The sequence below is a fragment of the Pleuronectes platessa genome, chromosome 15, assembly GCF_947347685.1.
Source record: "Pleuronectes platessa chromosome 15, fPlePla1.1, whole genome shotgun sequence".
Classification (NCBI taxonomy): domain Eukaryota; kingdom Metazoa; phylum Chordata; class Actinopteri; order Pleuronectiformes; family Pleuronectidae; genus Pleuronectes; species Pleuronectes platessa.
In genome coordinates this window covers 4615387-4642707 of record NC_070640.1, presented here as the reverse complement: position 1 = coordinate 4642707, position 27321 = coordinate 4615387, and the positions used below count along the sequence as shown (strand labels likewise).

At 43.3% G+C, this 27321-nt stretch overlaps 3 protein-coding genes across 3 annotated transcripts in view; 2 read left to right on the top strand and 1 right to left on the bottom strand.

Annotated features, from left to right (window-relative positions):
- The window catches only part of LOC128457350 (tyrosinase-like), a 627-nt gene extending 492 nt beyond the window's left edge, over positions 1 to 135 (top strand). Inside the window, exon 2 of the mRNA XM_053442001.1 lies at positions 125 to 135. Within this exon, the coding sequence (XP_053297976.1) occupies positions 125 to 135 (11 nt within the window). The remainder of the gene's footprint in view (positions 1 to 124) is intronic.
- Positions 136 to 340: 205 nt separating this feature from the next.
- chordc1b (cysteine and histidine-rich domain (CHORD) containing 1b) lies at positions 341 to 7563 on the bottom strand (the record flags this gene model as incomplete). The annotated part of the gene is given in 10 exon segments (XM_053442388.1): positions 341 to 403; positions 518 to 637; positions 768 to 873; positions 1083 to 1153; positions 2919 to 2977; positions 3222 to 3322; positions 3943 to 4103; positions 4244 to 4300; positions 4383 to 4432; positions 7383 to 7563. Coding segments are annotated over 10 exon segments (852 nt in total), but the record flags the coding sequence as incomplete, so codon positions are not given.
- Positions 7564 to 9036: 1473 nt separating this feature from the next.
- LOC128457020 (protocadherin Fat 3) overlaps positions 9037 to 27321 on the top strand; it is a 67185-nt gene continuing 48900 nt past the window's right edge. Inside the window, exons 1-6 of the mRNA XM_053441502.1 lie at positions 9037 to 12012; positions 12107 to 12241; positions 12400 to 12601; positions 18687 to 18805; positions 21006 to 21204; positions 27078 to 27139. Of these exons, the coding sequence (XP_053297477.1) occupies positions 9037 to 12012; positions 12107 to 12241; positions 12400 to 12601; positions 18687 to 18805; positions 21006 to 21204; positions 27078 to 27139 (3693 nt within the window). The remainder of the gene's footprint in view (positions 12013 to 12106; positions 12242 to 12399; positions 12602 to 18686; positions 18806 to 21005; positions 21205 to 27077; positions 27140 to 27321) is intronic.

The following is a 27321-nucleotide window of genomic DNA, read 5'->3' as shown; positions in this document are numbered from 1 at the left end:
TGGGAGCTATTTGCAGTTCAGCATCTTGCCCAAGGAAAACTTTGACATAAAGACTGAAATGGCCCGGAATTAAACCACCGACCCTCTGACTAGTGGACAACCCGCTGTATCTCCTGAGCCACAGCCACCCAGTGAGATGAGGAGGAGGACGGAAAGCGGCTCCATCCTCTATATTCAAAGTCAGTGAACCATTAAACTAATTTTGAAGCTGCTATTTTTAATGTAAAAACTTGCATAGTGTTACTTTAATTATTTACAGAGGTAGTATACATTTTTTTAAACAGCACATATAAAAGATAACAATACATTTACATGAGGTTGAAGATGATGCTGTACTTACCCCCCACAAGCTGAATTTCTGCGCAAATTCCTTTTCCCCTTCAAATATAAGATGAATGTCGAGCTGAAGCAGAGAACAGAAATTAACCTCAGATTGAAATGAACAAAATGGAAAAAAATACGCAGTTTAGATATCCAGGGGAATTAGATTCAGATATAAAACCCTGAAATCTCTCACCGTGATGCTGTTTGCATCCACATAGCTCAGCTCGGGGACGGCGTTCTTAGCGTAGATGGAGATGATGACCTGCGTCCCAGTCTGGTGCCAGTCAAACCGACACGGAACTACTTTCTTGCCCTGCAGGAAGATTCCACACAGACACGATACACAAAGTCAAAGTCTCCACCACAAAGCAGTTCCTCCACCGCACAAGTGTTTACTAGGCTCCACTAGATGGAGTAACAGTCGCACACATCATCACGCCTACCTCGTCTTTCTTCCTCCATAGATGTGTTCCCTTGGTGCAGCCCTCCTGAGAGAGGAAGGTGTTGAAGTCAGAGGTTTTCCTCTTGCAGCAGCTCCAGTATTTCATCCTGGAGACATAGGAAGAGAAAACAGTCGATAACTCGTCACTGGAGCAACAGGAAGAGAAACAGGAAAATCCTCCTGTTGCCCTCCACAATTTCTAACCCTAACCCTTTTTTTTTTTTTTTACAGTTTCCAGAGAATATCTATCATTTCATGTTGATACAGGGAAACACAGAATAACTCCATTATATAAGAATAGAGGACAAATACTAACCCTTCATGGAAGATAGGAAATCCAGAGTGGAAGAAACATGGTTCCGAATCACTTGCAGGTCCTTCAAAACTCTAAAGAGAACGACAAACAGATTCGGTTCAACAGACTGAAGGAGATTTTTTTTATTATCTAAAAACATGTGGGGATGAATTGAGAACAAACAGTAAAGTACTTTCTCTTCTATGATTAGTTATTTGAAATGAAGTCTGAGATTATATTTCTCCGAACTGTCATCTTTCTGCAGATGAATTTTAGCATGCAGACGGATTCCTTAGAATATATTGCTTTTTAAAGCCAGTGGCATATTTTTGAATATTATTGAATATTATTATCTGCAATGATTAAAGCATCTTTTTCTATTTAAAAGAAAAATTGGACAAAAAACTAAATTCAAACTCTACCATGACCTCAAATGATTTATCTACTAAAAGTGAGCAGCCCTTGAGAAAACATGTTACGGCTTTCATCAAATCAGTTAAAGTACAATTATGGAAGTTGTTCAACTCTCACTTAAAGCTTCTTATAAAAACCTGTCAATGTAAATTTCTCCCCTCACAGTTTATGTTCTAATCTCGGGGGGGGGGGGGTTCTGCTCTGACAGGTCAGATTAGCTGGAGCAAAAAAAGTTTGGTTTAAATCCGTGTCAGTACAAACGAGGAGGTTAAGTGGTGGATGAGCTTTCTGGGGAGTTAAATGTTAGTTTGAGCAAAAGTTTGGAGTCACATCATTTCTTTTTAACTGCAACTATAAATGTTTTTAAGATTTCTTCCAATACAGACATGGTTGGAAGAATTGATATTGTTATTTTTTGGGGTTCTTCAGGCTCTGAGCTTCAGCATATTCATTTGGTTAATTATTTTATTGTCCTGAAACGTTGTACAATCACATTCAACCCCACAAACAACAGAGCAACACACGGTTCACATCACTGAACAGCAACAATAACAAGGGCATCTGAATAACAACATTAAACTTCCACCGGTAGTAAAAAGGCACCGGGACAACAGCTGGCGAACAGCGGGACCATGATGTCTTATTAAGCGTCCCTATGGCTGCAGGTATTTGCCATTTGCCGCAGCCTGTTGCTTCTTATCGACCTGCATCTGCGTCCTGAGGGGCATTGTGGGAAAGTGGCAGTTGAGTGGGTGAGTGATGTCCTGTGTGACCGAGTCAGGAAAGCAAGTGACGGCCTCAGGGTTCGGCTCTGAGAGGTCAGGTGTGGGACGACCTGTTATCTGTCTTTGTTTGGTCTGATACAGTGAGCGTTTGGACATTCAATATTAATAAACTTTTAAACAGGGGACCATCTCTCGGTAGCTGATGTTGTCCATCACGACATCAGTGTGTTTGCAGCAGAAATGACAACTAATTCTGCAGTTCAGGGTTCTACCTCCTGAGTCAAGCCCCGCTGAGCTTTGAATGAACAACTCTTTGTGAGGCAGCGGTGGCTTCAGGGTTGAGAGGACCAGTAGTAAGTCTATTTGAACAATTTCAGAATGAAAAAATGCAACCCCAGGACAAGCAAACAGTCCATTACTAACAGGCAGGTTAAGAACAGGCACTGACCTAGAGATAATACTTTAATTTGAAACATCTGATAATAATATCAAAAAAATCTGATATTACCAAGTGCAAAGCTGAAGCTTTAATTCGAGCAGGTTTACACCAGTATTGAAAGAACTTGCACATTACGCCCTAACACAAAGTTTAATTACCTCTTAATCTAAATACTAGTAATTTGGTTTAGTAGTTTAAACATTAAGCTGTTAAGGATTCAACACCATAAGAATTTGCTCCACAAGGTTTTTCACGTGATGCAGAAAGACTTTCACCTACTTTGGTACAGCCTCCGTTTTTACAGCACGTTCCGATCTTGATCACGTCGCTGTCTTCCTCTATAAAGACAGAGACACAAGAACTGACTTTCAAGAGCATCAAAAAAGTGCTGCATTCACAAATATGACACATCGTCCCGTCTCTGTCAGCTGTCAAATTCCCAGTGGTCGTCCATTAACTTCCACTGTCAACACGACCTTCCCAGCTACTATAACAAGAAGTGAAAACCTGCGATGAAGAGGAAAAACAGAAACAGGGACGAGTGAAGAAGAGACGAGAGTGGATGAAGTTTAGTTTCTTCACCTTTCTCCTCTGCTGTGTTTTCAGTCAGCTTCAGTTTCTCCAGCGCCTGCTTCAGAGAAGTCGAGACTTTGTGCTGCAACCTCACCAACGGCTCGTCACCACTGCAACACAAGAGAAGGGATTTGTAACTAAGAACAATTTGGAAGCATATTTGGATTTTTTATTTAAAATAGGAAAACATTATTTGCGAATATCATTTCAAAATAAGCTCTCTGGTATGAAGCAAGCCAAAGACCGATACACCACATGAAAGGAGTTTCACTTTTCAGTAGTTATCACTTCATCAGTCACTTCATCAGTCACTTCAACAGTCCACTTTCTTTTGAACTCTGGTGGGAAGCACCCTGGGTAAAAGACGAGAGAACGCCTCGGTGTACGTTTGATGATTTCATGTCTCTGATACTGTACCTATCCTTTTATGCATTTGATACTGAACCAGAATAATTCAGAGCAGAATGTAGTCTTTGGAGCCATATACCATATTATTATTTCACTATTAAATGGAAAGCCCTGTATTGAGCTGAGAAAAACTTGCTCGTCCAATCGTGTTTATCTATTTTTTCTCAAAATGCCAATAAAAAGTTTTGACGTGATCAAATACACTTTTAGTGAAGGCTACATCATGTCTGCTTTAATGTGGGGAAACTGCACCATTAATAGGAGCTGAGGGTATTCCTATGATATCGATTGAAAACATAAAAATACATCGTTTGAAGCGAACCTCGGTCTGCGAATCGCCTCCTGAGGTATTGGTGCGGATATGATGAACTCATTAAACTTGGTTTTTTGGTCGTCTGTTTCTTTCCCTTCTCCCGATGACGTCACATCTGGTTTCACCGGCTCAGGAGGCTTCTCTTTGTTGTGGGGACCTTTGGTGCAGCCCTGCGAGGAGACAGTGATTGTGTTGGACAATGAAGGCTCAGCCAAATACAGCAGCAGCTATAAGGCGGCGGTCAATGCTTCGTGAAAACAATGGACAATGAGACATTGGAGTATGGATTAGGACATGGACATGGACTCACGACAATGCTGAGGAAGTCAGAGAAGTCCGTGGTTCTTCTCTTGCAGCACGACCATCCCTGGAGGAAGTTACAGAGGCATTAACTTTAACCAGCAAACAGGACAGAACACGAGCTGACTGTGCACTTTCAGCCATTTTACCTTCAATGCATCATGGAACACAGGGACTCCTGGGTGATAGGTGCAGCCATCTATGACAAGAAAACAACGCTGATTAATTAAGGAGAAAAGTATGTGACAATATTGCAAATAGTGTAACAAAAGCAGCATTGAATAACATTAACATGTTTATGGGCTTGTAGCTTTACTGGCCTACTTTATAATGAAATCTACATTCATAAATAATTAAAACTTTGAGCTTTCACAAGAAGGATTTCAGCCTAAACTGCTCAGTTTGGACAAATTTGCTTTTTTTTATAGAAAACGCTGAGTAAAGTTGTCAAAGGTTTTGAATGCTGCACGACATTTTGAGAGTGAACAACAGCAAACAATCGAGTCACTTTCAGCTGTTTTAGTGGGACCATGCTTTTCTAGGTAGAGCATGTCAGTGATGTCAGTGATGTAGTGAATCTGTCAGTGGTCAGCGTGGGTCTGTCGCTGCCTGCACAGGTCAAAGTGACGTGAACCTCACAGAGAAGCACTGAACAAAGGAAAATGAACTAACTATAGATGCTGGTTATTGCAGCAGCATTTCACGTCTTTATGGGGGTCACACATGCCACTAACAAGATTTATCATAAAGGATTCAAATGCTGATATTAATCAATGTATAGTAAGTGCAGAAGGTAGATCGCCAAAAATACATTTCAGTAGAGGTCTACTACAGGCCTGGCAAATCAAAACATAGAGTATAATATAAAAGATGAAAAGGAAATAAGATTTTATAGATAATGTTCATTCTTCATGTAAAAATAAACCATAATTGTCACTTTCTTTTACATAAAATGCATCAAACTATTTGCATTTGCCCCTTTAAAGAGCAGATTTAGGATAGATAAGAAATGTTGACAATCCCGTAGTTTAGTTTTGTCTTAAATGAAAAGGACAGCATTATTTTTTTGAATGTCAATTTTAGGGAATAGCTCTGAAAAGCGAATCAGAGAGGAATGAATAAAGAAATTCAGTCGGGCGATACTATAAATGAAGCACTTTCCTCCTTACAGTGCAGCCGGAGCTGTGGCCATTCAATGCTAATGTGAGAGATACACATCTTAGATAGAAAGGTAATGATAATATACTCCAGTGTTATGAAAAGAGGCATCCTATTAAAATGGAAATTGGACTTGACTCCTGCGCGGACTATCTGGCACCACACAATGTCGTACCACCTGAAGACAGAGAGGACGTTTCTGACAAATGAAAATAAGTGACTCGCTGGGGTTTTGTCGAAGGAGCTGAAGATAATGTCACTGCCTTCAAATTCAGATTGTGTTTAGATTAGTGGCTTCGTATCAACAAGCGTCTAATAAACAAAAATGTATCTTAAGTAAGAAAACTCAAGATGAAGAAGTGATACAAAACTCAGAGTGTTAAGGATCCCACCAACACAACCGGATGGGAAGTGTTTTTCCCATGTGGTTTGTTGGGGTCATACACCTCTGAATAATGTTTTTTTTTCCTAGAGAACAATTATCTTTAAGTTATACATCAACAGTAAAATGTGTGGGGAAATAATAAGAACATTTTCATATAATAAAACACATAAGCAGTAACTTAATTATGGTCTCTTCTGCACTTCTGGAGGACACGTATGTCAAACAAGCTTTTGATGATGAATAGTGTTAAAATTGTCTGTTACATTACATGAATTGCTTTGCCATTGTCTTAAAGAGGAATAACTAAACTAAATAATTAATAATTTAAGTAATAAAATAAAGAAATATTCCAGATAAATCACAAAGGATTACTATGTTTAGCAGATAATTATGAGTATCATCTCTGTAACTGCAGGGAATGAGGCTTCAAAATAAACTCTGGCTTTCCTCAGGCCATTGTGGTAGCAAGGAAAAGGATTAACTCATAAATATTTACATTCCTCATTGTGTTTCCTCCGGATTTTGTGCTACTGGGTCTGAAATGTTCACTATTCTTTGTTTGGTGAAGGGCAGACGTGCCATAAACACGAGGTTTGTAATAACAAACCCACTAAACCTACACAGGGCGGTTTAAATATCCTTATAACAACTATAAACTCCTGCTCCAATTCTATAAAACAGTGATTATTGGACACTCAAACTCAAATGTCATCATCTAGAGTAGTGGAAAAAACAGTTTTATTATTCGTTCTCAGCTGTTGTGCATGTGTGGTTGTGGTTCTAACCTTTATGTTCTTTTGATTGATTGTCTTTATATGATTGTTGTTGTACTTTTGTGTCGTCCATGTGCCATTATCCTTGTTTACTTATGTCAATGGTTTTAATAAATCATGCAAAGTGTATGTGTATCTACCTCTACATCTTTTAAACACGTGTCTTTATTTGTTTGGTTTATTTAGGTGCCACTTGCCTGTGTGAACAAATCTGGCACATTTACATTTTGTACTTAAATAAACATGTTTTTAAATGTGTGTTGTCCCTTGTAAATGAATAAAGAAACATAAACATGGACTGTGAGGATGTTGTGTTGCATTGGGAGGCAGTAGTGATCCTAACATCTGTATCCAGATGTTAGGATCACTCCAGTTGTGATTCATGACTCGTGTCTGTGTCCTAGGAAATTTAAACTTGCAGGACAACTCGTGTGAGGCTGGACTGTGATTCTTAAAACAGATGTAAATGCTGCTGACACATCTGCTTCTTTAATGAGTTAAAGTTAAAGTTTAATTAATATTTACATCAGCTTTTCATCCAGTGAATTGGAGGAACAATATGACACTAGTGTTGCTCAACAAGATGATAACAAGACATGTGTAACAGCACCGTTGTGATTATGGAATAACACTGAGGATTGGTGTTGTGTCTAATAAACGTGTAATAAGAGTAAATACACGCTGACTGTAACGCACAGTGCTACCGGCTCGGTGAAGTTTGACCCCGCAGCTAATCACTGTAGCTTAACATGCTACTAGCATCGCGACAGAAACTTCCAGATGAACCGAGGTTAGCATGCTAGCATCCTGGGGCTAACTGAGGCGCTACTCACCGTCCGGGTTGTTCTCTGGGTCAAACCTCTCTCCACATCCCTTATTGTAACACAACACAGACATGGCGACCCCCCCTGGAACTAGTTAACCTGGTCACCGGTGTGTTGAACCGACCGCTGACGGGCTCGTGTGAACGTGTGTGCGAGAGTCGCTGTCCGACTAGCTGTGCATCGCCCCGGTCTCACTTCCGGGTTGTGCTCGGCGGCGCTCGGCAAACATCGGAGCTCGCCCGACTCGCCGCCTCCTCCTCCTCTCATCCTCCTCCTCCATCCCAAGCCCGCACGGTTCCGCACCGGCCACAGCTGATGCGGAGCGCCTCCGAAAAGAAAAAAAGAAACTTGCGTGAAGCCACACGTGCGTTTGAACCACCTTTTCATCCCGGACTCGAACCTCTCCAGGACAGCTGACTGTTCTGAAGACAGTTTGGTGGGAAACTCCTGCAGCTGAAGCCGGATTTACCCCCCCACTACACCCCGGGTTACTGTGGCCAGGTGCAGGGGAACTGGGGCAATAGCTGCTGTGTAGTTTGTTTTATTTTATTTATTTATTTGTTTTACAGAGGACAGCTGCAGCCTGGTAGACAACTGCCGTGCGGGATTTGTGCACATGCATTTATTTAATTCCCATTTCGTGCATCAGCAACGATTTCTGCACCAGTTTTTTTTTGTTGAGTGTGTGCAGAATCTTCTATGGGAGACGGAATGGGGAAGGATTCACTTCCACTACAGCTGTTTCGTCTGAAGGTAGGAGACCCAGTGCGAGGTGAGAGAAGTCTGAGGACAGGAGAGTTGATGCAGCTGCAGAGCTGAAACTCGTGGATTTTGCACGGAGCTCCACTGGGTCTGCATTCACACAGGCGGCAGTGAATGCAGCTTAAATGTCCCCTTTCTTTCTGAAAAGCCTATTTGGTGTTGATTATAATCCATATGCATGTTCATATTTGCTGCATAAACAGGCTTAAATGTTCAGCATCACTTATTCTATTCTAGTTTTTTGTCAAGATCAAGACATGGCTTCAGTATAAGGTGATGCATAAACACTCAGTATATGCCATAGCAATCTAAAAACCAAAATATATTCTTATTTCTATCTGGTTTTCAATTTGCATTTGAATTTGCTTGATTGCAACTTTTCCAGGCTGTTTCAAAAAAGTGATTTGTGCAACCGATCCCTCAGAGCGTGTTATCTTCTGTCCCAGTTACATATTCCTCTTGTGAAAATGTCCCAACCCTGGTCACTGGCTAAAGAATAACTAAGTCCTGTGTGTCTCTTAGCCAAGTCTTTGTTACAGTGGCAGTGATTGTCCCTGATCATTCTGTGTGGTGACACTATATGTTTCACTGCAGCTTTGTAAGTGCACTGTGCTTTAGATGTGCTTTGTTTAAAGACATGTCAGTCTGCGCTACAGAGCCTTCCGGGTGCAGCGTTCAGTGCCTGAGTGCAACCAGCCGGTGCTCAACATTGAATATGCTATCATATCCCCGTAGTGATCAGACGTGCCCCTGAAATGTCTCAGCAACTTTTGTCTCACGCTTCTCTATACAATTTTCATCCTGCAGAGAACGTGTCTCTAGCAACTCACCAACTGAAGCCCGATCTGTGTTTTCTTTGGTTTTCTTTCCAAATATAGGGTGACTGAGTGATGGAATAGTGATGAAGGCTAATCGGTGGGGAGAGATGCTTCCTCTACCCGGCTTCTCTTTTCTTTTCCATTTCATTTTATTCTTCCTCCTCCTCTTCCTCCTCTGTTTCCACTCAACCCGTGCTCAGTTCCTGTCTGAACCCCGGGCAGGACAAGGCCTGCTGCTCTTCACCCAGCCGGCCTATAACGCCTCCATCTTCGAGAACTCTGCCACTCGAACCTATACCAGAAGTGAGGTCAAAATGGGCATTATTCTTGCTCCGCCTCGCTCTTTAGACATTAAATATTCTGTTGCGTCTGGAGACAATGAGGGAATCTTCCAGGCTGAGGCGTTTATAATGGGAGATTTTTGTTTCCTCCGTGTTCGCACCAACGGAGGCAGTGGTGCCACATTGAATCGGGAAGTACAGGACAATTACACACTGACGGTTAAGGCATCTGCTCAAGGAGGCCTGGAAGCCTTAGCCACTATTTATATCAAGGTCTTGGATACCAATGATCTCCGACCTCTCTTCTCCCCGACCTCTTATTCATTTGTTGTCCCTGAGACTGCCCCTCTGGGTGCCAGCATCGGACGTGTGACGGCCACAGACGCCGATGTGGGCTCCAACGGGGAGTTCTACTACTTCTTCAGGAATAAAGTGGAACTCTTTGCTGTTCATCCGACCAGTGGGGTCGTCACCCTGACCGTCCAGCCCCGGGTGGACAAAGAAGAACGATTTGAGCTGGAGGTGCAGGTTGTCGACAGAGGGATGAAGCTCTATGGGAACAATGGTATCAGCAGCACTGCTCGGCTCATCCTAGTTGTACAGAGGGTTAATGAATTTAATCCTGTTCTCAGTGCAGTTGCTGTTGTTCCATCATGGACGGACAAGGACCCTGTCTATGCCGTCGTGACTGTGGAAGATAAAGACGAGGGGGTATCTGGAGAAATTGAGTGGGTTTCCATCATTGAGGGTGACCCCCTCGAACAGTTTGTAGTTGATAGATCGCCTGCTGGGAATGAGTATAGGGTGAGAACATCAGAAATCTTTGACTGGGACACATTCCCGTATGGCTGCAACATAACATTCCAGGCTAAAGACAGGGGTATACCGCCAAAGTTTTCTAATACCCAAGTTGTTCAATTGTTGGTAACAAAGCCAGACCCAGTTCTGGGGAATTTCGAGAAAGATGTTTATGTAGTCAAGCTGAGTGAAGTAGCTCCTCCAGGCACTATTGTGGAGGTGGTGAAAATCTCCCCAGCTTCTCTGAGTGTCAATTACAGCTTCAGCGGCCTCTCAGATCCAACCTACTTTGATATGAACCCTTTGACTGGAGTTATTATGACCACAAGGCATTTGACGAGAATATCGCAGGATTGCATGGAGATGGATGTAGTTGATACTATCAGTCAGAGGCGAGCGAGGGTCAAAATCACCATTGAGGATGCAAATGACAACTCCCCAGTGTTCAATAGGCCGTTTTATGATGTTGCAATCAACGAGAGTTTACCTGTAGGCACAGTAGTGCTTGTAGTGTCTGCGGTGGATAATGATAAAGGAGAGAATGGATTTGTAACCCATACAATCAGTGGCCAACAGTCACTTCCATTTGTTATAGACCAAGACTCAGGGCAGGTCAGGATCACAAGAGACCTGGACTTTGAGTCATCAGATGATATCTATATTTTTGCAGTGCGGGCATCTGACTGGGGCTCACCCTACAGAAGGGAGACTGAAGTAAATGTCACCATTCGTCTGATAAATATCAATGACAACCAGCCTCTTTTTGAGATGGTTTCTTGCAGGGGGATGATAAGCCGTGATTTCCCTATAAGTGAGACTATTGTCACCTTGTCAGCTGTAGACATGGACGAGCTTGGAATGGTGAAGTATAAAATCCTGTCTGGGAACGAGTTAGATTATTTTGATTTAAATCCGGACTCGGGAGCTTTGTCGCTGAAAAGGTCATTAGAAGTAGACAATTTAAAGAATGGGATATTCAACCTTAAATTGGTTGCAACAGATGGAGAATTGTTCTCCGATCCTACATTTGTAAATGTATCTGTGGCGAGGGGCAGGATGCCACCCAGGGGCTTCAACTGCAGAGAGACCAGGGTAGCTCAGCTGTTGGCAGAAAAAATGCTGTCAAAAGCGTCTGCCATGGCGAGACCAAGACCTGACGTCATAAACACAGACCTTTCCTTTATGAACAAACAGGCTCCACAGTTCGAGGCCTTGCCCACGAGTATTCTAGTGAGAGAAGACCTTGCCTCTGGCGCCAGCGTATTTCAGGTGCGAGCACGAGATGGTGACGCAGGCTTCAATGGCTGCGTCCTCTTTTCCATATCTGATGGTAACAAAGAAAACTGCTTCAATATCAGCATGGACACCGGGTTGATAACTGTGCTGCAGCCACTTGATCGCGAGCGAATGGATCGTTACTTCCTGAACATCACCATCTACGACCAGGGCATCCCTCAGATGTCCAGTTGGAGACTGCTCACCGTGATCATCGAGGATGCAAATGACAACGACCCCCAGTTTTACCAGGACAGCTTCTCGGCTCTTGTATCTGAAAACACTGCTGTCGGCTCGCAAGTTATTACTGTCACCGCGTTCGACAGAGACACTGGTCAAAATGGACAGCTCTCCTACTTAATGCTGACCTCAGTCCCTCAGTTCGGAATCGACAGTGAAACCGGAAGTGTGTTTGTGGCGAGCTACTTGGACAGAGAAGCAGTTCCAATGTTCATATTGAAGATTGAAGTGAGAGACAGGGCTGAGAGAGGCACTCGACGGTCGTCAGTGACAACTCTGAGTGTCATACTGGAGGACGTCAATGATTGCGCTCCAGCTTTCGTCCCCAGCAGCTACACTGCTCGAGTGCTAGAGGACCTCCCACCGGGGGCAGTGATTACCTGGGTGCAGGCTCAGGATCCAGACATGGGCCCCGGTGGACAAGTCCGCTACTCCTTGATTAATGACTTCAATGGCACTTTTGAGGTAGGTCACCATTTGTATGGACTTTGCTACGGTGTATGCTGATCCCCTTTTAAATGCCAGTGTGTGAAGCATGTGCCTGTGACACTTTGTACAGATCAATGTCGTTAGTGGGGTCCTGAGGATTTCCAAGGAGCTGGACTATGAGAAACAACAGTTTTTCAATCTGACAGTTCTCGCTGAGGACAGGGGCATACCTAGCCTCAGAAGTCAGACCTTTGTGGAGGTGGAGGTGGGTAACACACAAACAAACACAAACACACACACACACACACACACACACACACAGACACACACACAGACACACACACAGATGCACATTGGTCATATTAGAAAATTAGCTCTCAATTCATGATTCAAATCTTGAGGTGAACCCCCACATGTCTCCAGGTGGTGGATGTCAATGAGAATCTGTACGCACCCTACTTCCTCGACTTTGCCGTGCGAGGCTCGATAAAGGAGAACTCTCGTGCCGGCACCAGTGTCCTGGCAGTGAGCGCTAAGGACGAGGACAGGGGACGCGATGGTGTATTGAGGTACTCCGTCAAAGGAGGCAGCGGACTCGGCACTTTCACCATTGACGAAGACACAGGTGTGACACAAGATCCATTTTGAAGCCTCTTTATGTAAAGTGAAAAATCCAATTATGTGTAGTGCCATGATTGGAATTTCAACATGAATGTGTTACTAATCATTGCATATTGCATGAAATCCAATTCCTCGGCAGTCAGTGACGACGTTCACTCGTGTGTGGCTTTTACTCAGATCTCTGTTTATATTATTATATTTGTGCCACTGTGCCACAAGGATTTTGAAGTTAGAGAGCATTACCAGTTGCATGTTTTCTTTGGAGTGAATATGCAAGTGTGCATAAGATGGAGAGAGTTGAAGAGTTGAAGCGAGTGTGAGTTACAGTCAGAGACAGTGTGTTGATGTGGCCCTCACGTGGGATCTGTGTACAGGGAGATCATTACAGTAATGAGGGCAGCATGGCCGCTCAGTGCAACCGATGTAGTGCTCTGTGGGTAACATTGATCAAGGCTCTCCTACAGCGGCGCCGTCCCTTCCAAGCCTAGTGAAATCACTGTGACTTATTTAGGGACGCCTGACCCAAAAAGACTCGTAGTCGTGTCCAACTGTCCTACAGTGTCGAGCCAAGGCTGAAAACAAGATGAGCCAAACAAAAAGCCGCTACTCACTCACCCGGGGATAAAATTAATCAAATAGCCAGTATGAAAATAGGACAGTACACATTCATCTCCATTCTGGCTCATGTACTGAATGAAAGGGCCAATATATATGTATATATATATATATGTATATATTTCATGCCATATAGTAAATCATGCCATATAGTAATATGACGACCTGGATAAGATCTTGGCATATTCTATAGTTTCATTTCCAGCAGGGAAATGGGATTCTTGTGAGCACAGGGATATTGGCTTGAATCTGAGACCTGTCCAATTGACAGCTTGCAAATAGCAAGACAGCAAAGTGTGCATATTTAAAATTTCCATGGGAACAGAGGAAGGTGTAACTGAGAGCTCCGACTTCCCCATCAAGGCTCAGCGAGTGTCTGTCTCCACCCATGGTGCCGAAGCCTTTAAGGCTAATCTCTGTCTGTGTGTCGCTCTTCATGGCGCTGAAGCAGTCAAACCTAAAGCTCACTCCATCACTCTGTCACTCACTCTAGTCTCTCTGCCTCCCTTCATGATACTGCAGGGTTCTCCTTAGGGAGTACCACTGTTGTACTGTATTGCCTATAAAGGAAAGCTGAGAACTGTGTGAATTTTTAAAGTATAAACTGTATGTAAAACTCTATATTTTACTGCTTTAGTGCAACTGTTCTGCCTGCTAACAGTCCATACTGTAATTTAACCAGATAGATCCCAACTATGTAATAAGGGCTTTTTAATCAGTTGTGATAGTAGTATTTTGTGAGAATTTCATTCACGCATCCTCCTCATTACCCCCCTAATGCATCTTCACTCCTTTTTATTAATCAGTAACAAAGAAATATTGATTTAAAGACAATTAGATTTTCGTATTTACCTTAAGAGTTGTTATTATCACTAACCGCTGCTGGGAATGGGCTGCTTTTCCACCAAACACTATAATTTAACAGTTAACATTGCTTTTAAATATTTGGCAAAGTCAAATTTGTTGCATGAATAAAGCAATTATTTTATTATAACTTCCACCAGGCGAGAGATTAGTATAGTGGTTGACACTTTTGATATTGCACCTTGAGAAAAGTGGCAACATTTTATTCAGACCCAAGATTTCTGCATATATCATTAATCTCTACTGGGGCAACGAGTAAAATCAATAAATTTTAGCAATGAAGTGATAAGTGTATGAAAAAAATAAATAGCAGGGCTAAGAGTTATTTCAAACTTTATAATAGGGAGGAAATGACAGTGCTCCTCTCTCTCACCTCTGGTAACACTGGTCCCTACTGTACATGACTCGCACTGGAGGCCTGTATTGACCTTTAACTAGGCTAATTAGTATTGACAGTATAGAAAGCGAGAGTGGAACAGATGGACGGACAGAGAGAAGGTCTCTTTCCCTCACTCTCTATGTATCTCTGTCTCTTCGTAGAAATAACTGTGTACATGAAATAAACAAGACAACATTCTCCTCAAGTTCAATCAAGCTGCACACACTCATAGATATCAATTATTTGTATGGGCCTGATTTTATCCCCGAGTTATTTCCTGGGGAATTTGTCAAACGGAAAATGCCCCCCCCCCTGATCTGGATCCACACCACAATGTAATTGGCTCTTCCCTGACCCGTACTGTGTCCTTCCATCAAGTTTTGTGGTATCTGAGTAATCTTACTTAGAAACAATCCAACCAAGCAACAAACAGCAGACAGGGGTGAAAACATAACCTCCTTAGCAGAGATCACTATGTTCTGTGTAAATACCCATACATTGACTTGAAACTGTATACTGCATAGATAGTATTACATAGTATTCTGTGATAGTTCTTTGCCGCTTGTAGTCGCTTTAGGAATATAACCTCGGTAAGGAGCATCACAGCCAGTGAGAAAGTTTATAGCGTGCAGATTTTCCAGGGGAAATCAGAGTGCTTGTTAGAGCAGAAAGTGTCGGGAGAGGAGGGGAGTGGAAGTGAAGCGAAGAGTGGAAGGGAGAGGATGCAGGGGAGTCTGGAGTAGATAAAAAAGTGTCAGAAGGAAACACTGCTTTCTTCCTCCCGGACATCTTTAGATTTTTTTATTTATTGTAAAGTTCCAGCTTTTGTTATTTTCTTTTTACTAGTATAACAAGCAAATGAGAAGACTCCGACCAGTGCCCTTTTGGTGTTTTGAGAAATACTCAAAGCCCATGCCAAGTATTCCTCTCTCCAAGAGTTAAATTTCTTTGTGCAGTGTAGAAGTAAGTGTTGTCAGGCATGGACGGAGCCGCACCGCTGTCCTCCCACCATGCATCTGGCCCCCCTGTTCAGTCGCTTTGTTCTCGCTGCTTGTCAATCCGTGGCTTTTAGTGCCAAGAAAAATATATGTGAAGAGAGAGTGGAACAGATGGAGAAAAGGGACAGAGAGAACGAGAGAGAGCTGCACGAGAGGGAACTTATGCCTCTGCCTCCCCCGTAGTTTGTAATTTGGCTCTATCATGCATCGGGTCATATCTGACATTTGTTAACCCCCCCCCCCCCCCCCCCCCCTTTCCCACATTTGATATTAAGATGTTTAAGACGACTCAGTCCCGTGTGGGTGGAGAGTACAGGGCTATCTCTCAAAAAAGAACGAGGATCTCTGCCGGCTCAAACCCTCAGAACTCCCGCACTTTGAACACAGATTGGTATTCTTGTCATTGGTGAGGGGGGGTGGGGGGGGGGGGGTAAAGCAAGCCCTGCAATTTCTCATTGAGCAGCTGTCTGTAGCCCCTGCTCCTCGATTAGCGGGTTTGTAACCTCCAGGATTTGTCACACTCGGGATGGAGCATTCTTTAAGTTACACAGCAACACACATTTAAAAGTAATCTATTCCTGATTTGCTAAAAGAAATTAGCAGGCTACAAAGATGCAGAGAGTGTTTTCCCATCAATCACATGATTGATTATTTGGTGGCTTTAATGAGGCGGCGGGAACCTAAAAAAGAACGGAGTTAAATAGACACGACAGATAAACGTAAACCTAAGCGTACTGCAAACTTCTAGATTATAAAATATGCCGTGACCACTCCATTTTTCCCCCGTGTCTTTGAAGTGTGTTATTTGTGTTGAGAATGTGTGCTGTCGAGTCAGATTTATATTGAATTCACTGAATGGTGCCTGTCGGTCTTAAAGTTCAAAGAGCTTTTGAAAACAGCCAGCTCTGGTTTCCTCGTCTCTCTGTGTCGACTTATCTGACGGAGATGAGATGTGCTTTGAAAAGGACATGGTCAAGGACGACAGAGCAGGGATGTGTTCTTTTCTGTTGCAAACACTCTTGCTATGCTCCGTGCACGCCCTCGGGAGGCTACTTACTCATAATCTGACATATACACACGCTGCCTGGTGATAAGGCAACACCTTCGCCATGCAGCATGAGGCAGTCGGAGCAAGACGGCGTTAAGTGTGGGAAATGGCCAGACGGTCACACCTCTCGCCTCTCGCCACTGATCTGTATGCGTGTAGGACCATCGCTTGAGCATGTGGGGCTTCTGGCTAAGTGGAAGTTGTGGAGGAGCAGACGTCTGCTGCGTGACAGCGAATCGGGTTAATTTCTCCCAACAACACAGAGGGATTCATACATGCATGAAAAGATCAATCTTTCTCCTTAAAAAAAAAATCTATTCAGAGTCGAGTACTTTACCCTAAAGTCTCAGATTGGAGGATTTCCCCTGAACAATATATTTTATGATCTTTTTAATGAAGGGACGGCCGAGGTTAGGCACGGAGTAACGTCTGTTTCCCCCCAGGGGCCTGAAGACGGGGCTGAGCTGTCCTCACCCTCTCTGCCTCCCTGGAGTCCATCATCCATTTGTTTTGGTCAAACTAAGGAATTTGCCAGTATGGTCTTGTTATAACCCTGCATTGAGAATCCCAGGATTTTATAAAATGTGTTTTCTGTGTATGCGTCTTGTTTGATGCTCGCTTTTTTCAAGTTTGAATTATAGTGTTTTAAATGTTAGAGGACGTCAAAAGCTGCCTAGCAAGCGACTCACACATTGTGGAGCAGCCCCTTACACGTGCACTCAAATGCATATCATAATTGATCTGCAAATTAATTGCTGTTTAGCATTAGTTTCCATTATTTCCTTGGCATTACTTAGAGTTTCATTATTCTTTTTTTCTCTTTTTCTCCGAGCCTTTACTATTATAGAGGAAATCCTGACATGTGTAATGTTCATTAGTATGGATAATGTGTGACAATAGGTTCATCTGCAACCATAAGACCCCTCATCCAACATCAAATATTACTCAAATGAAATACCGCCGGCTCTCATACGTATTCTAATGGTAATCCTATCACAGCTTAAGCAAAAGCACAAAGCTGCACATTGAAGACAGTGATCTCACTCAGCATCAATCAGTCTTTGATTTTTAAAAAGTGGGATTGAACTTTTAAGGTTTAAACGAACATATAAGAGCCAAAGTAAATAATCAGTCGCTCACGTTCAGCTCTGTGTAGCATTGGGTTCAAAGTTAATTGTTTGTGTACTCGAGCACAGATGCGTTCGCTCCGGAAGCGTCGGTGCACATCTATCTACGCTCGTAATGAGTTTCCTCTCCTCCGTTGAAGTCGCAGATTCATACATTGGTGGGAAGAGCTGGTTCCGTGAACTGCAAGGAAGACTGAATGAGAGTTTGCACTCGCTGGGTGGAAATCGACTGCTCGCTTCCGATCAGCTCACTCCATTTATCCCACTTATTTTCTGTTGCTAGAGATGATGCAGCTGTTTACTCGATATTAATCTGGTCTTTTCATCCTGAATTAGATTTTTGTTAATAAAAAACGACGTTGCCGACCTTGCTCCGTTGTGCTTCGGTGCTCTTGACAGTGTATGGACACGACACGCCAACTGTGAGGCTAATATTCAGAATGTGAACTGACATATGAGTGTGTCTGTGTCTGTGCGTGTGTGTTTGTGTGTGTGTGTTGTTTTCCTAGTGTTTACACAGTCCTGCTTGAATGATCTTAAAGACAAGAGGCGCCCATGTGTCAGCCACTGTGAACAATGTCTTTGTCCCTCAAGAGGTCACCAAAGCTGTCGGCTACTTATCTTCCTTAAAGCCACTAAACGCACGCCACTCAGTGTGTGTGTGAGTGTGTGCGTGTGTGTCGGTGTCTGTGTGTGTCTGTGTTGGTGTAGGGCAGTTCAGGGTACGTTTGGCACTAACCAAATAGCAGTGGGAGCAGCTTGGTCAGCTGTGATTAGCTGTAGAGGAGCTGAAACATTGAAGGTGACGACAGCTAATGCCTGTGAATGTCAGTGAAGCCGGGACACAAAGTTTACTCCCGACTTCTGTCCTTGCCTCCAGAAAACTTCTAAGACTTTCCACGATGAGATGTCCTAAGCTTTCTATTCTAGAGATGAAACCCTTTCACACCACCCTCCCCCCCACACCCCCCCTCCCACACACACACACACACACACACGGGTAAAAGATCAGATTCTGAAATAACGACCACATTAATCTTTCCTCTCTGCTTCAACAGGCGTGATTTACACCGCCGGTATCCTGGACTGTGAAATCAAAGACTCCTATTGGCTGACGGTCTTCGCCACGGACAAGGGGGTCACACCCCTGTCAGCTTCCATAGAAGTCTTCATCCAGGTACACACACTCTGCTGCCAGTATGCACATTGTACTTGGCATGCAGAAGAGGTCCTGTACGGAGAAAAACCTCTTCTGAGTTGACAGAGATCTGACAGAGAGATACGTGTGAACTTGAAATGCAAAGGAGCCGTTTGCCGTGTAAGACAGGGGTCAGTGTGGAGATGCTTCTGATTGAGATTCATCAGCGGAGCCTCGATAAGTCACAGAGGTAGACGTTTAATATATTATGATATTTACAACAGTGTTATAATAGATGTTATATTTATAACTCTGTTAACCACCAACGGTTGGATTCTGAATTTGTCCCAGATTAGTCGGCAACCAGCCCAAAATGAAGAAGTGGTAGTTTGACAGAAAATAGTTGGAATCTACTAATTGGACTTTGTGGATTGAACCACACTAAAAGATTTGATCTGCAGCTTCTTGGGCTTCACACGCTGCAAAGAGCAGAGCTTTTATTTCAGGCTACAGGGGGATGATTATTAAATACTTGAAAAGATCCTTTATTTTCTCCACAAAGTTTTGATTTTACTGCATATTTATCCTGCTCCTTATACGATGCAGATTTCAAACATGCAACTTCTTACATCTTTATACTCCCAAAATTATGAATTTATTAAAGGAGACATGACGCTTTTTCAGTTTTTGATCCCTCTAGTTTGTTATTACGTTTTTTTTATCCGTAAAACCTTCTGCAAAGCGATAATGAGCGATTATAGGATTAAAGTGAAATATGTTGTGGCTAAGTTATATAATGTGTGCACATTTTTCCTCTAGGCTGTTATATATAAGGTGTCATGTGACATCACGATGGCCCCATTTTGCTTCACACACTTAACGCTAGTCTGGCACGCCACCTAATAAAGGTAACGCGAGAGCAGAAGCAGTGAGAGAGATTTCCTCCATCCTCCAATAACAACATTTCCTTTATCAGGAGGTGGGGCTTAAAGAGACAGGAGCTCGAACCAGGCGTTTCAGACAGAGGCTGAAAAGAGGAGCTGCAGCAACGAGCAACAATATGAACCTAAATATGAGCAGAATGTGTCTCCTTTAAATGCTGCTGCTGACAGATTAGTGCTACAGTCTCTATCTGTCATTGATAAAGTTTTCCGGGTGGCCATCATTACTCTCTAATGACACCTACAGACTGAAGTGTATTGCAAGTTCCTCTGTGACAGGGATCCAATAAAGTCAAGTTTGATGTATGTGAACGGTGTGATGATGGAAACATTGATGAATCGCTGACTACAACGGATATAATTACACAACAATACAACGTCATTACCTCGTGTCACTCATCTGTAGTTGTAAACAATAAAGCCAAGCAAGAATCACGGGTTTTACCATCTATTTTGTTTATCTGAGTTCGGCTCCACTGATAACGCTGCATTCCTATTGGTTGGTTAGTAGTTTTGGGTCGTAGCAGTAGTCACACTTGTATCTCAGACTATTGTCATGTTTCTTTCATGCTGGTCGCTGTGTGGTTTGCAATAAGAGAGTTACAGTCTCTGCTCTGGCCCCGGTTCTACTCAGCACTCCAGTAATCCACTGTTCAAACACTCAGACACGCACACATCACTGCTGCAGCTCCGCTCCCCCTTTGGGGAAGAGTTCAGCGGCGTATAAAAAACACAAACAGCCTTTCCTGGCTCCGGGACATTCAGGTGCGGTGGTGTGATCGGGTGCTCTACTCGCAGCCTCTTCATCACAGACGGAAATAGGGAGATTAATCAGGCCCAGGTGCTCCTCATTCACCGGCTGAAGCGCCTTGGCTCGGCGTGCCTCCCAGCAAACGCTCCATCAACGCCCTGTTTGCCATAAATATTCTAGATCTGTGCCGAGAGAAGGGAAATTAATTTGCAGTGCATTTAAAGTGTGACATCTATGACATTTTTCTGTTTAATACATTTCCATTTTCTGACTGATGGCAAATCAACCCTGAACCCGGTGCGTGCTGCATTTCCTCAGTTGTTTGGGATATTAAAATCAGCAGAGAAAACAAAACAACGCTCTACATGCTGATTTATCAACGCAAACCGTTGCCAATTCAGATCCATCTCAGACACGGAGGACAGATAAGATGGATGCACGCGGCTCTGCCAAATCCTGTACCTCAGCCAACCCTTCCCTCTCTCTCCCTTTCTCCTCTTTGTGTCTCCTCTTTTCTCCCCCCCCCCGCCCCATCCTCCTTTCTCAGGTAGAAGACGTCAATGACAACGCTCCCCTCACCTCGGATCCCATCTACCACCCGGTCGTGATGGAGAACTCTCCAAAGGACGTGTCCGTCATCCGCATCCAGGCGCAGGATCCCGACCTCACCGCCACGCCGAGTCGCCTGAGTTATCGCATCACTGCCGGCAACCCGCAGAACTTCTTCTCTATCAACCCCAAAACAGGTAGGACTCACAAAACAGACGAGTAGTACTTATTATCTCATCCTTTTGAACAACATGTTACTACACAAGCCGATAGTATTTATGTGTTTGTCTCTGAAATCGCATAAATTCTCTTTCATCATGTCCCTCCCACTTCATTCATTCACTTAATAAAAGCCTTTGATTCCCACACAACAAATTAAAGAGACTTCTGTGCCTACACTGATGAACATGTAGGACGCTGACGAGCCGTGCACACAAACTTCATCGCAATCAAATATTTCTTATTCAGGGGTTTAAGCTCTTTCTGGGAAATTAGTGCATTCAATTTTTTTTTTTTAATAAGCCCCCATGTGGGTGAATATCTTCTAATCGTGAAGGAGTTTACATTAGTCAGAGCAGTTTTCCATCCCATTAGCTATAGGAAAGGCCAACTAGGGTGTTTTTATCCATTTTGTGACCTGTAGTGATATGAAATGAAAAAGAAAAACATGCTGGCAGGAGATTCCAGGAGTATTAGCTGGGATTTGGAACGAGGTTTTTATTCAGAAGCTCCTGCCAACTTCAAAAATCCCCCCTGCGCTACATGTGGGATCGAGATGGAGCCGGGAAGAGGGTGAACCTGTGAAAATGAGGATCTGACAGCCTCTGGTCCTATTTTACCTTTTGTGAGCCTGCACGTGGAGAAATACTGCGTGAGAAGTTAAAGCCTGAAAGTTTTTGATTTAATGTGTACCTGCTAAAAAAACTAAAACCAGTGTGTTTCTGTGAATTAAACCTTAATGGACGGCAACACTATCTTTCTCATTAACATATATACAGTACTTCTGTCTCAGTCTAGTTGAAGTGGGCGGTAAAGATGTGATCAGACTTAGTATCGAAAACACAATAACGATTCGGATCAAACAAAAACATGATTCTATTCGTTTGCAGTGTGAAAAAACTTTGTTTGATAGTTTGGACTTTCGGACCAATCACAGGAAGTTGAGACAGCCTAAAACGATACAAGAAGAATTGCAGGATTACTGACTTACCTCCGAGGATATAATGTCCGAATGACAAGCACGAAACAAAATTAACAAAGGAACGACTACTTTTTAATGCATTTTATTTGAAAACATTTGTGAAAACAACCAATCGGTTTTCAAGTATCTGTAGACGCAGCCCACACTGGTGATGACGACATGACGCAGGTTTGACAAACACCTGTCTAAGGTCCTATTTTATAATGTGAGACTAAAACTAAACTGATCAAATATAAACAATGTGACAAAGAGCTTGGTTTTGACTTTCAGGTGTTTAGTCCCTGAGATGAGGAGCAGGTCACCTGGTCTATAAAGGTCACAACCCTTTTTATTCGATTTTCCAATTTGTAGTTTTCAGAACCAACCATTGCAAATTCATCAACCTGTATCACAGTCATTTATAGAACTTGATTTAAGATCCGCTAACAGACTTTAATGTGTAAACTTATCAGATTTTTAATTTAATCTTCTACTGTGGGAGCTTTTCACAGTTTTCAGTTTTTAATCAGAACTCAGAGATTATGTTCACAAACATATTGCTTGTTTTGTGTAATCAGATAATCTGTTCATGGTGATACTTTGTTTATACATGCTCAGAATAATATAAGACCCCGACAGTGTACATCGGTAGATTTAATGAACCATCAAAATCTATTTTTAGACATTTGCACATTTCATTTAATACACTTTTTTTCCCTCATGTTTTACAGCCTGTGAGCTGAATGTCATTTCACAAAGTCAAACCCAAGCGTCATTTCAAACCTCACAAACCCTTAGACCCCGTGTAAGAGACAGGATCCCTTCCAGCGCCAGGGGTAAAATAAAGAGTGTTGTTTAATGATCACATTTACCAAGTAATTACGATTAATTGACAAAACGTCCCCTTTTAAAAAAATGCGACAGATTATGACTCTATCGGCACAGAATACAAACATTATTAAAGTGAGATTTGCTCTGCTTTGTGCTGCCAAGTGTGACGTGTCGGGGGGAGGGCAGGGCGCGGGGGGGGGGGGGCTGTGCTTTCTGATGACAGCTTCCATTGAAGAATTATTGAAGAGGTGAAATGTTCTATTCAAATCGGGTTTGAAAAAAAAACAAACAGAAATTCTCCGAGAACTCTTTGCTTTCTCTGCCCCAGATAAAGTTGAGAGTGTGTCAGTTCAACAGAAGGCTCCAGTATGTACATCTCAGCTCTTACAGGGACCAGGATCCTGATGCAAAGACACATCGAAGTGATGATAAAACAAACCTGTGGCCCGCTTGTAATATTCAGTTCTGCAGGAAGTGATTCCCTCATGTTGGGCTGTTGCATGTTCGCTCTGTCTGCGAATGAAAGTGGCTTGTTACGTCTCTCGTCCCTCGATGAATAAGTGCTTGTAGAATGGTAGATGTGTAACACTGACATGATGCAGAGAAGCAGACTCAACTCAAGCAGGGGGAAGCAGACTAATATTTATTCTAATAAGGACGAACTGGTCCTCAGTGACATGTGCTCTGTCTCAGACATGGAAGGATGTTGTAAAAACGTTTGTCAGAAATGCTTAATACCAAAGTCTCTTTAAATGTCAAACTCGGTTTACTCGGAAACACTGTGTATCCAAAAGATTCTGAGCAAACCTTGGTTTTTAGTTTCAGTTGCTGCATTATTGAGAATGTGGACGAGGAAGCTGTGGAAAGACATCGCAAAGGGCAACCAGAGAGACTTTGCTTTACCTGAAAAGAATCGTAAAGTAGAATAGCAACTTCCCTACGCCAAGGTCCGACAGTCCCTTGTGTAACCTCTGCTCCATCCTAATTTATATTTGGACCACATTCCACACACTCCCCTGGATAGGCCTGATTATATTTTTATCAAGATCCAAGAATTATGACCTGAAATATCAACAAAAATGTAAAAAAACAACATCAGCCGCTATTCTTGTTCATGTTTCTATAATAATAATATAATTTTCCACCACATCACTGCTTCCATTAGAGTCTATGAGAATAAAACATGATGCGGGGCCTTGTTCATCTTAGCTGTAATGAAGACTTATTGTGTCGCTGCATCTGTCAGATGTGAAACTCCTTAATGGAGTCGCAAAAATGATATGGAGTTGATTTGTTCTACAGCTGATTAGAATACACATCTAACAGCTGAGTGTGTGTGTGTGGACGTGTGTGTGTGAGTGTATGTGTGTGTGTGTGCGTGTGAGTGTGTGCGGTAGACAGATTGAGAACGAGAGTTTGTGGCTGTTTAATCAAATGATTAATTGGCTGCAGAGGACAGAGCTGCTGCCGTGATGATCAAGATGGTGCTGCCTCACACAGCAGGAAACTCACAGGAGATTGTGTAGCCACATGTGTTCATACATCTCTGTGTGAAGAGCAACATGCACATCTGTGTGTGTGTGTGTTTCTGTGTGTGTGTGTGTGTGCCCCAGGGAGGGTTGTTAGCCATCTGAGCCCCGCTGCCTGTCTCAGAAACCCAGACTATGTGTGAATCATAACTCCGTACAGGGGGAACTCGTGTTGGTGACTATCTCGTTGATGCCGTGATAAATGACCTGTCGCCATAAAACTGTGCAATTGGTTTTGAATATTTCATGCAATCGTCCCCCTCAGAGGCCGCGCTTCAAAAACGGCTTCCACCCTTCTCATTGAAGACCAGTAAATAACAAGGAAAGTGTGGGAGATTTCTTTTATTTCATGGGTTTTCTGTCCTGCAGTAAATCTGAATACAATCATTGCTGTAAATCTGAGAGTAATGGAATCGGCGGTGCAGGTCTATTAGTTAGGTAATGAGACATGGGCGGGTTAGAGAGATGAATTCAATATGAATCACTCTTCGCTGCTTCCCCAGTCAGAAACTTTCCATGCACCAAACCGAGTTCATTGGACAGATGAATAAACAAATCCCCGGCCGATTGATTTGCTTTCATGAAGCAGCTGCCTGCGACATTATGACCCGAACGGAAAAAGCGGCGTCAAGTTCAAATCCACATCTGTAATGGTACAAACATTTGAAGTTCACCGTGGAAGTGTCAGTTTGAAGCGTTGGAGGTAACCCCCCCCCTGCATCGAGGCAGGAACCTCTGAACGAGTGGGACATGTTTGAATGTGACAGCTTCCCGGCGCCGCCTGCTCAGTCTGCGGGTGTGTGAGCGCCGCCGACCTCCATCGGGCGGAGTGAAAACGATGAGTGTTGACACGGGGTGTTGTGTTATGTGGAGCGCTTCTTGTGCGTCTGTCGTGGCATCACGGTGGCTGCGTGACCTTTTAGCACCCTCCCTTTGATCGCATTGATTCTGCTGCACCAGAACATAAACAGAACTCGGCTGCGGATGTTTGAGTCGATGCGCTCGAGCGGCAACGAGCAGGAATCTGAAAATGATTAGAAAACCTAAACCTGGTGTTTTTAATCTCACTCCAGTTAGAAAACGCACGAGAGCTTTTCATCGTGTGAAGAACGAGGCCCAGTTTAAATTACTGACACTATCTCCCAAAGAGGGAGGCTAAAGACTGGAAACAGGCCACTGGACCATTACATGGAATTTCATATGCATGGGAAGTTGTGGGTGGGCATATTTAAACTTTTTTTTCCTGACGTCCAATTAAAATGGAGGATTGTCCGGCTGCGGAGTTGCTGCGAGCTGTAGATCATTGATTTTTATCAGAGCTGTTACTCACGTTGCGCTCCGCTGAACAAGCCCCACCTCCACCCTCTCCACCCTCTCCAACCTCTCTCTCTCTTGCTCTCTCTCTCTCTCTCTCTCTCTCTCCTTTAGCTTGTGGCCGTCGCTCTGGATTTGCTCCTAATTTGCTTAATTGAAGTTAGCCTGCATAGCAAGCTCAAGGTGACACTGCGATATGTGCGAGCATGGCAGCGAGCGGGAGAGAGAGCACGCCTCTCCGTTGAGTGTGGGCCGCACAGATATTTGGAGCCTCCACACTAATCCTGCTTTGCTGCAATGCTTCATTAGGCTTTGACAAACACGTTCGTGCACATTCAGGGTTATTCTGCATAGAAACACTCACAGAAAACACATCAGAGTTCATATATGTTTGAATTTGAGCCTGTGTCTTTGATTCTTTGCATTTTTCTCAATAAGAAAAACTAAATAATAACATCTCAGTCCTTGTATCACTGCAGCTTTTTATTTACGACCCAGGATGAAATACTTGAATCACAGCTGAGACGTTTCTCTGTGTTTTGCCTCATGAATACTATTCAAGGACATTCGTTTCTCTAGGAAAACAAATATATGTGTGTTGTAAAACTAACACGTAAAGGGCTGAATAAGCCGCTGGATCAATGTCTGCGTTTCCCTTTTCCCTCTGATAAGGTCTGGAGAGGTTCTTTTTGATTTGTTTAAAGTTTTTTACCGGAGAAACCTTGAAATTATCGATCAACACAATCTGCGTCGGGGGAGCAAGAGGTGGCGTCTTTGCTCTTTTGGAAAATGGAGCCGTCTTCTCGGAGGCTGTGATTTCTCATGCAGCCGGCAGTCTGCTCGGCGGAATAATGTGGCTCGATCAAATTGTTATCAATAGCCCTGCTCCTTTCCCTCTGTCCCGGTGGCACGCTGGCCAACCGAGTGACCCACAGCCACGTGAGCATGCGCCAAATGCCATCGCCTCTGCCAGAGCTGCAGGCTGTGGTAACAAAGAGCAATATATCATCCGTGTGCATGTGGGGATTCACACGTGCACGGCCGCTCATTCTTCACTCTGATTAGAAGTTATTTTGGCCTCGTAAAACTTTACACTGTTTGTAAACTTTAATATGTTTTATGATGTCGGGAATCCTGACAGTAAAAGTAGCAGCAGCTCCTCGTCCACCATGTGTCTTGTCTGTGTGATCGAAAGTTTCTCTTCTGTGACTTTTAGGGCTCATCACGACGACGGCGAGGAAGCTGGACAGAGAACAACAGGCGGAGCACTTTTTAGAGGTACAGTAAAACCCTCTTACAGCGCTCATTGCTTTATAGTATTATTATTTATCTGGCCCCGCCACCTGCCACAGCTCACTATTAACAGAGACACGGCGGAGGACAACCCTGGCAGGCCCTCAAGGCTCCATAAACTGTGATGAATGGCTGCACTTTTGGGCCCCAGGTTTTGAGGATTTTTT